The 16,097-nt window shown below is 37.3% G+C and overlaps 1 protein-coding gene across 1 annotated transcript; it reads right to left on the bottom strand.

Annotated features, from left to right (window-relative positions):
* Window positions 1–4,820: 4,820 nt before the first annotated feature.
* Window positions 4,821–9,117, bottom strand: cnga2a (cyclic nucleotide gated channel subunit alpha 2a). Its single transcript, XM_016254990.1, has 6 exons — window positions 9,011–9,117; window positions 8,786–8,896; window positions 7,948–8,121; window positions 7,730–7,837; window positions 7,241–7,347; window positions 4,821–6,363 (listed from the first exon to the last, which is right to left on the bottom strand). The coding sequence occupies exons 1-6, from the start codon at window positions 9,115–9,117 to the stop codon at window positions 4,943–4,945; spliced, it is 2,028 nt and encodes a 675-aa protein (XP_016110476.1). The 3' UTR covers window positions 4,821–4,942.
* Window positions 9,118–16,097: the final 6,980 nt, after the last annotated feature.

The following is a 16,097-nucleotide window of genomic DNA, read 5'->3' as shown; positions in this document are numbered from 1 at the left end:
AAAGACACGGAGGAGATGATGAAAGCCAGTGACAATGTCTGCTTTCTGAAGGTGATGACTGATTTTGGCTTCATCATTTGCACACAAAACAACTTGCTAATTAACCAATCAATGATCAAACTAATGATTTGTATAGAGAGATAGTAAGCTGTTGAGCTTTTTTTTTAAAGATATTAAAATGTTTTTCAAACTCTATATTTTCCAGAACTTTAACGTCACGAAGGAAAGGTAAGTTGAGTTGCTGCACTGTGAAAAATGATTGTGATTTTAACAGTAAAAGACTGTAAAAATGTTACAGTAAAAACCTGTTAACTGGTTAACAGTAAGTTTCCATACTATATACGGTGAATAACTGTAATTACATTTAATGTAATTTTACAGTAAAATACTTTTTTTGGTTTTTGGAAGTGAAAAAGAAAAAGTCATTGTATAATTTACAGTGAAAAAACGTAAATTGACACTCCCAGAATTCCCTGCATGACACTTCATATTTGATGTTTTTTGTTTTTTTTAAATAACATGTTATTGTTCTGATATACTTATCAGTTGTGTACATTAGGGTTTAATCTTACATCTAATGTCGTTAAATTAATGTTTATTGCATTATTTCAGTATTATGTGTGTCACCATGATGGGGTTTAGTGTTAGTGTGAATGAGACTGTGCACCTTCTATATATAAATATTGCCTTCAGCTCGTAGGAAAGCTGTTTGTGATGAGCTTTGGTTCATCATGTGACTTTCTCATCACCACCAGTTTTTGGTGGTTATCAGTGCATTACAATGGTTCAAAACAGATATTAGTACTTCAATATGTTGGTTTATTAACATTACATCAGTTAATGAAATACAGTATTTTATTGTGAATTTAAGTTAAGTCTGTAAAACCCAAAATGTTGCTACCGTATATTTTTTGGGGACCACAGCTGCCGGTATTTTACCGTAAATGTCACAGTTTTTTTTTTTTTTACAGTGTACCATTGAGTTTAATTGTGCTACTAATTTTCACTTCCTCATCTGTGTTAAAATAAACATTACACTTGCAGAACTGGTGGCTGCCTTCTGCTCACAATGCATAAAATAAAATCAGAAGCAAATAGTCAGTCAGAATGGAGCATGCGTACCGATTTAAACAAATTAGGACACCGGAATGCGCTTTAGTCTTCTTTAAATTCATTTCAAGCGATAGTATTTAATTCAAAAGCTTAGGTTGGAATTTTCTCAATGGCAGTCATTCATCAGACTCTGATAATCAACGTGCATTTAGCGTGCTCTTGAAGTGTCCTCTGCAACAGCACAGTGAAAGACTCTGGGATCAAAGCTCTGTTCAACAGCCACAACCCCAAATCCTGACATCAAGAAATAATGCTAAACACAAATAACAAAACCAGCAAACCACATATGGCAAGTAGGATATCAAATGCATCAGTTTGAACCGGGACGGGACAACAATGAACAAAATGACCCAAGCAAGATTAAATAGAGCTTCACAAGGAGAATGTTTGTACTGACAAAAAGAAGAAGAAGAATGTTTTGTGTACTGATTACTGTCTGCCGAAAGTATGAAACCAAATAATCAAATCAAAAAGACTGTATAAGGTCTATTTTGAGTAATTTGGCATATTGTTGGGCCTGTGCAGTTCATGGTATTTTGACCAAAGGTATGTGCACACCCTCCTCCAAATGGGTTGAGGCTATTCCAGTAATGCCTGTGAGGACAATGACCGAGAATTGTGTTTTTGCCTTTGTTGCAGTAAGTTGAGTTGCTGCACTGTGAAAAATGATTGTGATTTTAACAGTAAAAGACTGTAAAAATGTTACAGTAAAAACCTGTTAACTGGTTAACAGTAAGTTTCCATACTATATACGGTGAATAACTGTAATTACATTTAATGTAATTTTACAGTAAAATACTTTTTTTGGTTTTTGGAAGTGAAAAAGAAAAAGTCATTGTATAATTTACAGTGAAAAAACGTAAATTGACACTCCCAGAATTCCCTGCATGACACTTCATATTTGATGTTTTTTGTTTTTTTTAAATAACATGTTATTGTTCTGATATACTTATCAGTTGTGTACATTAGGGTTTAATCTTACATCTAATGTCGTTAAATTAATGTTTATTGCATTATTTCAGTATTATGTGTGTCACCATGATGGGGTTTAGTGTTAGTGTGAATGAGACTGTGCACCTTCTATATATAAATATTGCCTTCAGCTCGTAGGAAAGCTGTTTGTGATGAGCTTTGGTTCATCATGTGACTTTCTCATCACCACCAGTTTTTGGTGGTTATCAGTGCATTACAATGGTTCAAAACAGATATTAGTACTTCAATATGTTGGTTTATTAACATTACATCAGTTAATGAAATACAGTATTTTATTGTGAATTTAAGTTAAGTCTGTAAAACCCAAAATGTTGCTACCGTATATTTTTTGGGGACCACAGCTGCCGGTATTTTACCGTAAATGTCACCAATTTTTTTTTTACAGTGTGGTGTTTCTTCTCTCAGTGGATCTGATCTCAAATCCAGAGTCCAGATCTCACAATTTTCATTCTTGGGTGAACTAAGTCATGTTTTTAAAATACTATTATTATTATTATTAATTCAGTAACTAGTAACCATAAATTCAGTACAGTAATGGGCTATAATGTTTTAATCAACATTTACAAAGATATCTAAGTAAAAAAAACTGTTTTAGTCATCTTTTTAGTAACCATCTTGTCAATTAAGTCCTCATTGGGGAGCGTATCTGTGTTCTCAGGGTTCTAAGAGGACACTGTAATTCTTGAATTATTCTAAATTCTTCAATAATGTAATTTCTTATGAGTGACACATTTCGTATGGATGTTCTGTGCAGTGAACATTAAGAAAAATAAGAAAAAGAAAAAAAAGCACCACACTGGGTGCAAAATGATGTACTTAATATGAAACAAATGCAAGACAAATACCATGTAGGCTATAAGAACAACCGCTGCAGCTTATGCTAGGTGTTGGTGACAGGAGGACACAGAAAGCCATGCTAAATGTATCCTTTCATTTATTTTCCATTTTCAAAGTAACTTTTACAACCAGAACAGCTGTTAATTCAGATAAAAATGAAACATTATTATGTTATCAAATGTGTAGTTAAAGTCACAATGAAACAGAAGTAGCAGCAGATCTTTTCTTCTGTATTGTTCTGTATTATTGTTGATTGGATTTTGAGTTATTCACACTCAAATATGAATGTGGTCTTGCAGTTGATTGTGAAGGGGTGGTGTTTTAGAGGACTAAATGATTGGAGAAGGCCTGCATATGTAACCAAAATCTGACGTTTGTTAAAAAAAAATGAAACACACACATGGAGTCATGCCGACTTTTAGCAAAAGATGTCACATTTCTTAAAAATGTATATATGGCCACAATGATCCTTTCTAACTTTATTTAATAGAAATTAAAGAAAAATTACGGTAACACTTTATTTTAAGGACCAATTCTCACTATTAAGTAGTTGTTTTTTTAGCATGTATATTATAGCATATTGGCTGTTTTTCAGTACTTATAAAGCACATAATAATGTCTTATTCTGCATGACCATATTTATGATCCCCTAATCCACCTGAACTTAACAAATAACTTATCATATGATGCGATTTCAAGTTTTCCTTTCTCTTTGGAGTGTTACAAGCTCTTGGTGCATAAAGAAGATCTGTAAAGTTGCAAAGACTAAAGTCTCAAATCTAATTTAGATATTCTTTATAAAAGTTCAGAGTCAGCCACGCCTACCTAAAACGGCTCGTTCTAACACGCCCCCACATGTCTACCTCACTATGTGGTAAGATTTGCATAACGCCGCCCAAATGTTCACGCAAAGAAAGAAGGCGTAACTTTTATTCTCGCTGTAGTATTGTTGCTGCCGCCATGCATGGAGCTTCATTAAATAAAGGCTTTGTTTATAATGAGGAGGACATTTATAAGCCATGGACCTTGCAGGATGTTTTAATGGTAGCTACAAAGACCTCTTATATTTCAAAAGAGGTTTTTAAGGACATTTCTGTAAATGTAACAAATAATGTCCTGGCAGGAAATTAGCAGTAGCCTACCTTTTCCATTTTTTCAACCAATTACATGAGTTGATTTTTACAGGTTGAGTGACCATAATTTCATGAATAAAAAGAGCAATGCATTGGTGGACTCACCTAGTCAGACTTGTCTGTCTTTACACAAAGACTAATGCTTCCATCTCAGTGCAGAGGCTTAGTAACTAGACTGCAAGTAATCATTGAAATTAAAACATTTAAACTCACTTTTTATTTAGCAATACAAGGCCTAAAACAACCAACAGAAACTACCACGGGACACTTCTGCCCCACAAACACAATTATAATAATAATAATAATACAAATCAGGTCAATATGATTATTTTATGTGGTGCTAGAGATTCAGCAACACAGCTAACATTGAAAGAATCATGAGAGCAGCTGTGCTCAAATACTGCCCACCCATAATAAACATTAGCAAGTAAATTGCATGACATGGCTGGTCATGTGATCTCAGCATGGCAATACTAATGAGGGATGATTGGTACATTTTCACAAATGTACACTAAAACATTTTAATAAGTCTAGAAGTTTTTTGTTTGTTTCTTGAAGACTGATATGTCTGGAGTCTCATCTGGGTTTACACCACTTAATGGTATATTCCAAAAGTGCTGTTAGTTTTTTATTTGGGAAACTTTTTTTAATTAGCAAAACTTCACACAAAAAGCTAAAAAAAAATTTTTTAAAGTACACCTTTAAATGGGGTGGGCAAAAGCTTGTTATGCTCAATGGCATTTGCAAATAAAAATGAAACAGTTCCACATGCAATGTTATGTTCTTTCTAGTGTTCATATATTATTGCTATTGAATGGTCATTAAGACCACTGTACTGTATAAGGTTCTGTCTTAAAAGCAAGTGCTCAGAGCTGGATGTTGACCTCACTGTGTGTACCGTCACCGTCAATAGTGCTTTCATTGCCATCCGAGAAGAAGCCGCTGCCAGAGTGACGTGTCCTACACTCCAGTGCTGTGAGCCTCTGCTTCAGGCGCTGTTGAGTAGCTGTGTACTCAGCCAATAACCGAGCAAACCGAGTCTGTAGTATTTCAAGAGAAGCTTCCAGCCTCTGCACTTTCTCCTCAACCCGTTCTTCTCCAATTCCACCTGCGTCCAACTCCTCCAGCAGGCCCTCCTTCAGAAGGATCTGTCTTCCCCTCTCTTCCAGAGCTTTCTTAGCATCCGGATACTCCATTACAGCCTCCATCAGGTCATCCTTTGACAAACAGAAGAGGTCAGAGTAGCCAATGCTACGGATGTTAGCGGTGCGACGGTTGCCCATTTTGCTGCCTTTGATGTTGAGGATGCTAATCTCGCCAAAGCAGCTGCCGGCCGTCAAGTGTGCAAACTGGGTCACCCCATCATCGGCCACAACAGCAAGGCGACCCTCTTTGATGATGTACATCTCTTTTCCTATGTCCCCCTTTCGGCAGATGTAGTCTCCGGGACTGAAGACCTGTGGCCGCAGCTTGAGCACCAGTTCCACCAAAAGCCCAGCTTCACAGTCCTGGAAGATTCGGACCTTCTTCAGTGTATCCAGGTGCACATTGATAGCGATCTCAGCCCGCAGTTTGTTGGGCAGATTCTTTAGGACATCCTGCTCATCAATTGCTTTCTTGTTGGTCCACAGGTAGTCGAACCATTTGATGACTCTGGCTTCCAGCTCTTTGCTGACCTTTCTGAACTGCATGTAGTGTTTGATGGCATCGATGTGAGCCTGGAACTCGGCCCGTGTGGCATTCATGTTTGATATCATGGCTCCTATATTACCAACAATGGTGGCGAAAATGAGAACGCCAACAAGGAAATCAAAAACAACAAAAAGATATTCCTCATCCCGCACTGGGGCCGGCATTTCCCCAATAGTCGTCAAGGTGAGGGTTGACCAGTAGAGGCAGTAGACGTATCCTCGAGTGAGTGTCCCAAACTCAGGGTCAGAGATGTTTGGGTAGACCCACTGGTCGGATCCGAACCCCAGAGACTTGGAGATGGCAAAGTAGATGCAGGCATTCCAGTGAATGATGACTAGAATATAGAGCACCAAGTTGCAAATGCGGAATATGTTGGGGTAGCTTGTGCGGGTCTCGGTGCGGTCGAAGAACTCAAAGAGACGTGAGAAGCGCATCAGTCGATTGAAACGCAGCTCTGGCACGTGAATGCCAATGGCGATGTAGGCTAGATCAGTGGGTAGTATGGATAGCAGGTCTAGCTTGAATTGTATTGTGTGAAAATAGCTTTCTCTTAACTTGGTAAGGTCCTTCACAAGAAGACCCTGCTCAAGGAAACCTATAGTGAAGATATACATTGTCAGTTCTTCATGATTACTCGTACCGAAGCACCTATTGAATTATTAAAGGTGGGGTAAGTGATTTTTCAAAAACGCTTTAGAAAACTGATTCGGGCCGAAAAGCAAAACAAACATGTGGCCAATCAGCAGTAAGGGGTGTGTCTACTCATGATGTGGAGGAGAGAGCGTTCAGTGCACAGGACGGACATTAGCGAGCCGAGTGACAGAAAGATAGAGATGGCGGATAAAAAACAAAAGAGGAAAATGTCTGCAGAACAATCTTCTCGATAGGTGAGTAACACAGTGTCTGTGCCACAACAGCTAAATTCTGTCTAGTACACTGGACGCGACAAAGCGACCGTTGAAAATCTTTTGAAAATTGTGTCAGTACGCCATGAATAGAATGCAGCAGCAGTTTTCTGTCGGGGATTTGTTATGTCGTGCCGCATCCAGTGTAGACCATAGATGTATATATATATATATATATATATATATATATATATATATATATATATATATATATATATATCTCTCTCTATGATGTAGAGATATGTATATATATATGTATGGTGTAGACAGCATCACTGATTATGAGTTCAACAGTATTTTGTCGTGCCGCACCACTCGCGTCCGGTGTAGATTACGGTGTAACATTGGTTTTGCTTTGTTTCACAGAACTAATCGTTGCCTGGGTTGTGTATGTATGTGTGGGGCAGAGCTATCAAAATAAGGGCGAGACCCTTTTGGGGTAGGGGCATGTTTGTTTTGGTGATTTTAAATGTCAACATTGGCTACCAGAAATCACTTACCCCACCTGTAATACAAAGTGTCACAACAACTCTTCCAAAAACATGGTAGACGCTGGAAGATTCTGACCTGTTCTCAGTCTCACACAGGTGTCCAGTATATAAATGACATCAGAGAGATAATCCAAAACCAGCCACAGAATGAAGTTCCTGGTTTGAAGCTCATCAAAGCAGGCCCTGTGTTTGGGATATGAATAATGAAACACAATCAGCTTCAGTCAGGACTAACCCTTTCACACATGACACAAAAACACTTATTTACATAAATCATCATCAAAATGAGAGCCTAGATCACACACTTGCTCTTGAGATCTAATTACAGCGCTTGGATTTAATGGAAGAACAGCTGCTACAAATACCTTCCTCACAGGCCCTACATGCAGCATTCAGAATCCAAAATGATATATTCAGGTTATTTACTGTATAATTGGCTGACTAGTTTTACATTGGAATCACTGGATTCATTTTAGAATCTTAGCTCAGAGATGCTTTTGATGTTCAGTATTTCAGCTTTAAACTCTGCTCGTGTGTAGATAAATGGACATTTCTTTTGTCTTACCTAGCCACCACAAAGCACCAGTTGTACAATACAGCTGCGGCAATAACAAACAGCCAGCGGTAGTACAGGTCATCAGCAGATGCCAATATGAAAACATCAGACTTTTTCCTGATAACCAAATGCATTTCAACATATTATGTGGTTACATGTATGTTTAACAAGGCAATGGAGATTTTATACAGTTGTTCAGAGGTAATGGTGTGAAAGCACAAACTCACTTGGTTTTGGCACTGTTGGATCCATCTTGAGCATCGGGTCTGATACTTATCCGACTTGGAGCAATTTGGAGTTCAGGTCCTCTGAAGCGCTCTAAGAAGGAATCTGGCCTTTCCTCCTCTTCCTGCAGGCTTTTATGTGCCCATTCTCTAAGAGTGACCACCATACTCACCAACCTTGGAAACAAAGGGAACTAATGAATCAGTGTCCACTTGAAATGCATCCGCAGTGTATATATATATATATATATATATATATATATATATATATGTCATTTATGGTGGACACCTTGTTGCATTAAATTATATTTAATATGAAAGTTGCAATGAAATGCAAGCAGTGATGAATCTTTTCTTCTATATTGTGATCCGAGTGCAACAGACTTGTTGATTGTGTGTCGTTGTTGATTGGATGTTGAGATGTGGGCGTGGCACTTAAAAGTGGAGGCAGATGAGCATGAGTTTACAGGGAGGGGTTAAAGAGGACTAAATGAGTGGAGAAGTCCTGCATACATCACCAGAGAGAAGACTGGTGTTTTTACTGGACTATTCAGTTATGACATTTTAATCAAACATTATACGAGGCCAAAAGTTTTTTCAAAAGTTCAAACATATGCACTGATGATTTTTTCCACAATAAGCTATATCACATACATTTAGACAGACAGGGTGAATTTAAATGATATATTAAATGATATTGACTTTATATATTCTGTGCATTTGAAGAAGAAAATACTAGAAAAACTGTGTTTTCCAATTGTAAAATTCACCAATTTGGGATTCAAATTCCAAAGCAGGCCATACGTGAATAAATCCAAATGAAGCTGTGTGCCCCGCTCACCTTGACAGCGCCCCTCTGCCATGAAAGGAGTTCTGAGAGTTCAGTCCACGCGGTTCGAGGGTGGCCACTCGCTGTAACTCTGAGGATGTGTCATCACATATGGACTGACCACTGCATTGGCAAAAGAGTCAAACAGGGATTTATACAGACTGCCAGACCGTATCTGACCATTAGACAACTGATGGGAAGTGTTGAGTTCTACAATAGCATGAGCTGCGATCTCACCGGCTGAGAGTGCTATCCGCGCACTCTGACTCTTCTTCAACAGACGTCTTCACAGAGAGTCTGTGAGCTGATAAATCCATGCTCTCCACCAACACTTGGCCGGTCATGCTGTAAAAGAGTCTGTTCTGGAATAAGACCTGTCTCTGTTCAGCTACATGCTCTATATTGCATAAGAGTTTTAGTAACAATGTATGTGACATTCATATTTATTTAATAGGCTTTCAGTTGATTTCAAATGTTATCAAATGAATTGCATATGCTGAATAATTAATCAAATAAATGACAAATATCACTATAGGTCAACATTTTCAGCTCAAACGTAACACTCTTTTTAAATTTTGATTTATTTCTATAATAAATATATGATGGCCTTCTAACCTTTAAAACTATCTAACTAACTCAGTCTACAACCAATTGGACACTTTAATCAATAAATGTGCTCAGCTCAAACGGATACCCAGCTGTTTTTGCACATTGGTAACACATAAAGCAGATATTTATTGGTGCACTGTGCTTGTTTATTATTTTAGCCTGCAAAAATGTGATTTGAATCATATATTTGTACAAATTAATACTTGCAATGCAAAAGTACTAGAGTGAACAAATTAGAAAAATGTTAGAAAAATAAATACATCAAATAATACATGCTGCACTTAAGTGTTTGTTTTATTATTCTACACAACAAAATAAAGGTGTCTTTATAGACATATTATACTATATATTATCTAAAAAGAGATATTGTAAACTATTGTGTAATTGTCTCTTCAGTTTAAATGGACAGCAATATATTTAATCATGTCTGGCAACTTGACAAATATGTTTCTAATATTGTTGGGATATGTAAAAGTTCAATTAATATTTAATGATCTATAAGCATTTGCTACTAAATGTTACTGATAAACCAAAAAATATTTTAATTATTATAGCAGACCTAAGTTATCAAAGTGGCATGAAATGGCTTTAGAAGTCAGTATATTTATACAGATATTTACTGGTGCACTTTAATTGTATATTATGTTAGGCTGTAAAAAAATATTTGTACAAATTAAAATATACTGCAATGCAAACGTACTACACTACTCTTGTAGAAACCAGTGATATGTTTTTTAAAAGATTATTTGATGAATTGAAGGTTCAAATAACAGCATTTATTTGAAATATAAATCTTTCGTAACATAAATGACTTTACTTTTGATCAATTTAAAGGGATAGTTCACCCAAAAATAAAAATTTGATGATCCACTGCGATGTCCAACTGTCCTGAGCGCGTTCACAACATCCGGCGTGTGACGCGTGTACGTGCTCTGGCACATAGATATATATAAGTAGATGCCTCATTAGTGACTGTTTAAAAGATTATTTGATGAATTGAAGGTTCAAATAACAGCATTTATTTTAAATATAAATCTTTCATAACATAAATGACTTTACTTTTGATCAATTTAAAGGGATAGTTCACCCAAAAATAAAAATTTGATGATCCACTGCGATGTCCAACTGTCCTGAGCGCGTTCACAACATCCGGCGTGTGACGCGTGTACGTGCTCTGGCACATAGATATATATAAGTAGATGCCTCATTAGTGACTGTTTCTATGAGCCGCGATACGTTCCAAAATGGCGGATGCGTCAACGTATCTGGAGCGGTCGAACAGGGCATCTATATATATCTGTCGCGTGTATACGTCACTCATTATTTACACAGTGCAGAGAGATTGCGGATGTGTTCACTGGCACTGCGATGATCTAAAGATATTTAGAAGTACAGGTCACCACAATGGAAGACAGTTTTGATATATCATCAGACAACGTGGAATTCTTTTGCTCAACCGTATTTATTTGAAGTCACGCGCCGGATGTTGTGAATTGATCTGTCTTGCACAGATCAATCGTTTCGTGTCTTTACACGTCAATGTATCGTCACGTGCCGCAGGGTTTAATTTGGTTTTGTTTGTGTATGTTTTTTTTACTCTCAAAGCCGTGGAGCCCATTGACTGCCATTATAAGACTGACAGACTGCAACGGTTTGACTTAAAAATCTTCGTTTGTGTTCTACTGAAGAAACAAAGTCACCTACATCTTGGATGCCCTGGGGGTAAGCAGATAAACATCAAATTTTCATTTTTGGGTGAACTATCCCTTTAATGCATGATATTTTAAAATGCTACAGTTTTGACTGCATTTCTGTTCCAATAAATGCAGCCTTGGTGAGACTTCTTTCAAAAACACGAAGAAAACTATTTAATAATTCCAAACGTTTCACCTGCAGTGCACTGTATATAGTTAATCACTATATCTAAGTCGATTGACCTTAATAGTTTAAGAATCGTCCAGTTGTCCTCTTACGGTGCCTCCCAGTGTCTATGGAGATAATTGGGCTTCATTTGGCAGTAACTAGAAAAGATCCAGAAATTTCCATGCACAAATGGCAGCATTTCCTGAGAATGGGCCGGGCTGCAGTTGAATTGAAAATTGTTAAAGCTGTGCACAGGCTCTGAAGCGTTTTTAAAACACCGTCATCACAAGATGACCAGAAGTGACCTCAGAATCCAGATCATTATGGCTGCATTTAAAGCCGTTGCTCTGACTAGCACTGAATATCAACAGATTAGACAGGGACTATCCTAAAATATTATTTAGATGATTCATTCTTACTATTACTTAGAATATGCACATGTAAGACAGTACAATGACGATTAAGGAATGTAAGCGTTGTGTTGAGTCACTCACCTGCTTGTATTTTTGAGCTGTTTGAGGTTCAAGTGGTGGTGTATTAATTTTTCATGAGTTTGGAGAACGTGCTTCTGAAGTCTTCAGACATCCTTCCTCTCCTAAACTCTGAAGAGTCTTCCTCCGACTTCAGTGCAGTGATGTTTGACTGGTTTGGTTGATGGAGTTGTGCGTTTATCTGATGTTTTATGGCTGAAATGAGGCTGAGAGGGGAGATGAGTGTCTGGAGGCAGGAGGGGGACGAGAGACACATTACCATACGGCACTTCAGACATCACACACCTCCTCGCTTCAGCTTCAGTCTCAGTGTCTTTTCCTCTGTCCTCTGATGTGTTTGCATGTCCAGCGCAGTTGTGTGATTGAAAGCTCCTCCTGTGGTTTTCTGAGAGCTCAGGCTCATTGTTATTCCAGCAGATGCTTGTGTGTTTGAAGTGCTCTGATTACAGCGCTGTGTTTTTGATGCTCATGCTTTGCTCTGTTCAGCACTTGATTACACACACAAGGACCATGTCGTCAGTGGTAAATATAACTGTTTTTACTGCTGCTGTCTGATTGACGCAAGAGAAATGATGACAGAAATATTGGCGCAAATCAAATACTTTGCTCACATGCATGTACTGTATATAATAGTATGTGTAAAGGCCCACCATAAAATGTGCCTTTCAAATTGAATGGCAATTATTCTATACATTATGAAATGCTTTTATTGAAAATGTATTTATTGAAAACTACTTATAATGTGTGGTGGTGTGTTTGGGGTCAAAGGTCACCTGGTATGGACCAAAAGGCAACTGGTCAAACCTGATATAGCCATAGGAGGATCTACACATAACAGTGTTTTTTTTTTTTTTTTTTTAAAGAATTATCTTATGTTCACCAAGTCTGCATTTATTTGATCAAAAACTAATAGAAACCACACTGTAAAAAATGATTGTGTATTTAACAGTAAAAGACTGTAAAAATGTTACAGTAAAAACCTGTTAACTGGTTAACAGTACGTTTCCATACTATATATGGTGAATAAATGTTATTACATTTAATGTAATTTCACAGTAAAATACTGTTAAATGTTAAAAATACGGTTTTTGGAAGTGAAAAAGAAAAAGTCATTGTATAATTTACAGTGAAAAACCGTAAATTGACACTCCCATAATTCCCTGCATGATGCTTCATATTTTGTTTTTTTGTTGAAATAACGTTTCTTAGTTTTTTCTTATCAGTTGTGTGCATTAGAGTTTAACCTTACATCTAATGTTGTTAAATGAATGTTTATTGCATTATTTCAGTATCATGTGTGTCACCGTGATGGGGTTTAGTGTTAGTGTGAATGAGACTGTGCACCTTCTATATATAAGCATTGCTTAAATTAACACTTAAAATATGTTGGTTTATTAACATTACATCAGCTAATGAAATACGGTATTTTATTGTGAATTTAAGTTAAGTCTGTAAAACCTAAAATGTTGCTACCATATTTTTTACGGTGAAGTTCTGGCAACCACAGCTGCCGGTATTTTACCGTAAATGTCACAGATTTTTTTTACAGTGCAGTAATTGTGAAATATTATTACTATTTAAAAGAACTGTTTTCTATAGTAATGTATTTTTCCTGTGTAATTAATTTCTTTTTGTTTATTGTAGTGTATTTATTCCTGTGAATTTTCAGCATCATTACTCCAGTCTTCAGTGTCACGTGATCCTTCAGAATTCATTATAATATGCTGATTTGATGCATAAGAAACATTTCTGATTATTATCAATGTTGAGAAAAGTTGTGCTGCTTCACATTATTGTGAAAACATTGATGCAATATCTTTAAAAATGTTGAGGGAAAAAAGTAAAACTTTTATTCAGCAATAAAGACGCATTAAACTGATCAAAAGTGACATTTATAATGTTACAAAAGATTTGTATTTAAAATAAATGCTGTTTCTTTTGAATGTTCTAATCATCAAAGAATTGTGAAAAATCAATCAGTTTCAACGGAAATATGAAGGCTGCTTTCTTTTAACACAAAATGTTTCTTGAGCAGCAAATCAGAATGATTTCTGAAGGATCATGTAACACTGAAGACAGGAGTAATGATGCTGAAAATTCAGCTTTGACTTTATGTATGCAGCTTTGAATAAATTACATTTTAACATATATTACAAAAGAAAACAGTGATCACATCCTGGCCAGGATTTCTATATTGCCTAAAATATCCAGGTTTTGGCTTTGTTTTCCTGTTTTCATACTTGCTGAAGGTAATGATCGAAAAGTAGTTTGACCGATAACATGAGGGCATTGTACATAATCGACCAATCGTGGTGCGTGAGAAGGTGGGATCTACAGAGAATGGTCAAAGCGATGCAAATACGCATACATATCAGGTGTGTTTCGACTTGAAGCGGTGCTACTCAGATTGGTGTTTGACATCAAAGTACCACGAGAGAAAAGCGAAAGCATAAGGAGCTGTCTGCTCTCTATAGATCTCATGGCACTTTGATGTCATACAACTGATCGGATATTTTAAGTAATATAGAAATCCTACACTCTATAAAATGCTGGGTTGTTTAAACCCAACTTTGGGTCAAATATGGACTAACCCAAGTTTTGGGTTAACAATTTAATGTAAAAATTTAACCCAACGGCTGGGTTAGTCCATATTTGGCCCAAAGTTGGGTTGAAACAACCCAGCATTTTTTAGAGTGTAGACGGGACGTGTCTGGGAAAAAGTGGACCTATTGTCACCCTAATTTACTAAGAGTTCCCTTTAGAATACATTTGTGCTAAACACCATAGGGGAATGCCTGAAGCACGTGTCCAAACACAATGATAGTCCATGAAGTCACTACACTCTAAAAAATGCTGGGTTAAAATATAACCCAGTGCTGGGTTAAAAAGGGACAAACCCAGCTAATGGGTTGTTTTGAACCCAGCAGTTGGGTTGTTTTGACTCAAAACAATGTTTGAGTCAAAACAGCTATGTCAGCAGTCTGCTTGGTAGCCCAGAGAGCCTGGTCTGTGGTGTGGCGCAGCTCGGCCACCGCCTCGGGGTACAGATTCTGGCCCTGGTCCAGATGCTTCAGCAGGTCGGCCTGGTATGCCTGCAGTACAGCTGCTGTATGCAGAGCACCGCCTGCGTGACCCGCTGCCACATATGCTCCACATAAATGATGACGGTTCACCCATTGAGAGGCATCTCCAGCATCTCTTCAACGGGAGGCATGCTCATGCATTACCTCAATATCGCGTAATTAGTGTGACTTAAGAGGGGAATGTGAGCCGAACAATGTTTTCTCAACCTCAGTGTTGATAGAAATAGAAGGCTCACAGGAGCTGGAGGGTTATTGCTGAACAGAAATCACTCGTCCAACCTGCCATCATCGATTTCATATATCGCGCGTCTCCAAGGGAGATCTAGTGTCTTTGTGGCATGGGCCATAACTTCCAACATCTTCTCGTATGGGTTAAGGGATCTAGAATGTGGTCATGCATTAATTTGTGCTTCTTAAGTACTAATAAACAGCCAATACGCTAGTAATATGCATGCTAAAAAGCAACTACTTAATAGTGAATAGTGTTCCCTAATCTAAAGCTTTACATTACAACATTACGGTTTTTACTGTGCTTTGATCAGCCTTAGAGATTTCTTAAAAATATATATTAAAACATCTTAATTATTCCAAACTATTCACTGGTAGTACATTTTGGAGCTAGAATGTTAGTATAGTCATTTCCAAAAATAAACCACAGACCTAGCAGTCATTTATTAGCCTTTTTAACCAGAATAAGTCTACAGGAGACCATTTATCCCTTTCAAAGAGGCGTTTGACCCCAAAAACCATCCTTTCACTTATTCAGCCATTACTGAAAAACTGTAGATTTAATCACTGTAGCGTCTGGATCAATCAAACATACAATTTTTTATTTGATTTAACAAATCAGTTATTCATTAGATTAACAAATCGTCACAGTCCCCTCACCCAATAAACTGGATGCCAGGATGTCTGCAACGACACCAGGCCCCCCCCCCCCCCCCCCCCCTTCCCCGGCGCTGGCAACCCTGACACCAGATACATTTACGACCTAATGGAATGTAGGTAGTAGAATGGAATGCAAGTAGGGAAAATCACTGCCTTTTTCTTAAGGAAGAGACACAGTGCACAGTAGAAATGGACTATTTTCTAATTAATTCATAGGAAAACCTTTCTTTGAATGAACACACATACCCTTCAGGTCATCGTGTATGTTGTCTTTGAGATTTTATACTGTTTTATGCAGACTTATGATCGAAACACTCATTCCTGTCATCTTACATATATATAACCCTACCATGTTTAGTATCTATGAATTAGTCTTCTGATGATCTAAAC

The sequence above is a fragment of the Sinocyclocheilus grahami genome, unplaced genomic scaffold (genome assembly GCF_001515645.1).
Source record: "Sinocyclocheilus grahami isolate Dianchi unplaced genomic scaffold, SAMN03320097.WGS_v1.1 scaffold1300.1, whole genome shotgun sequence".
Taxonomy (NCBI): Eukaryota; Metazoa; Chordata; class Actinopteri; order Cypriniformes; family Cyprinidae; genus Sinocyclocheilus; species Sinocyclocheilus grahami.
This window is presented reverse-complemented; position numbering and strand designations above follow the sequence as displayed.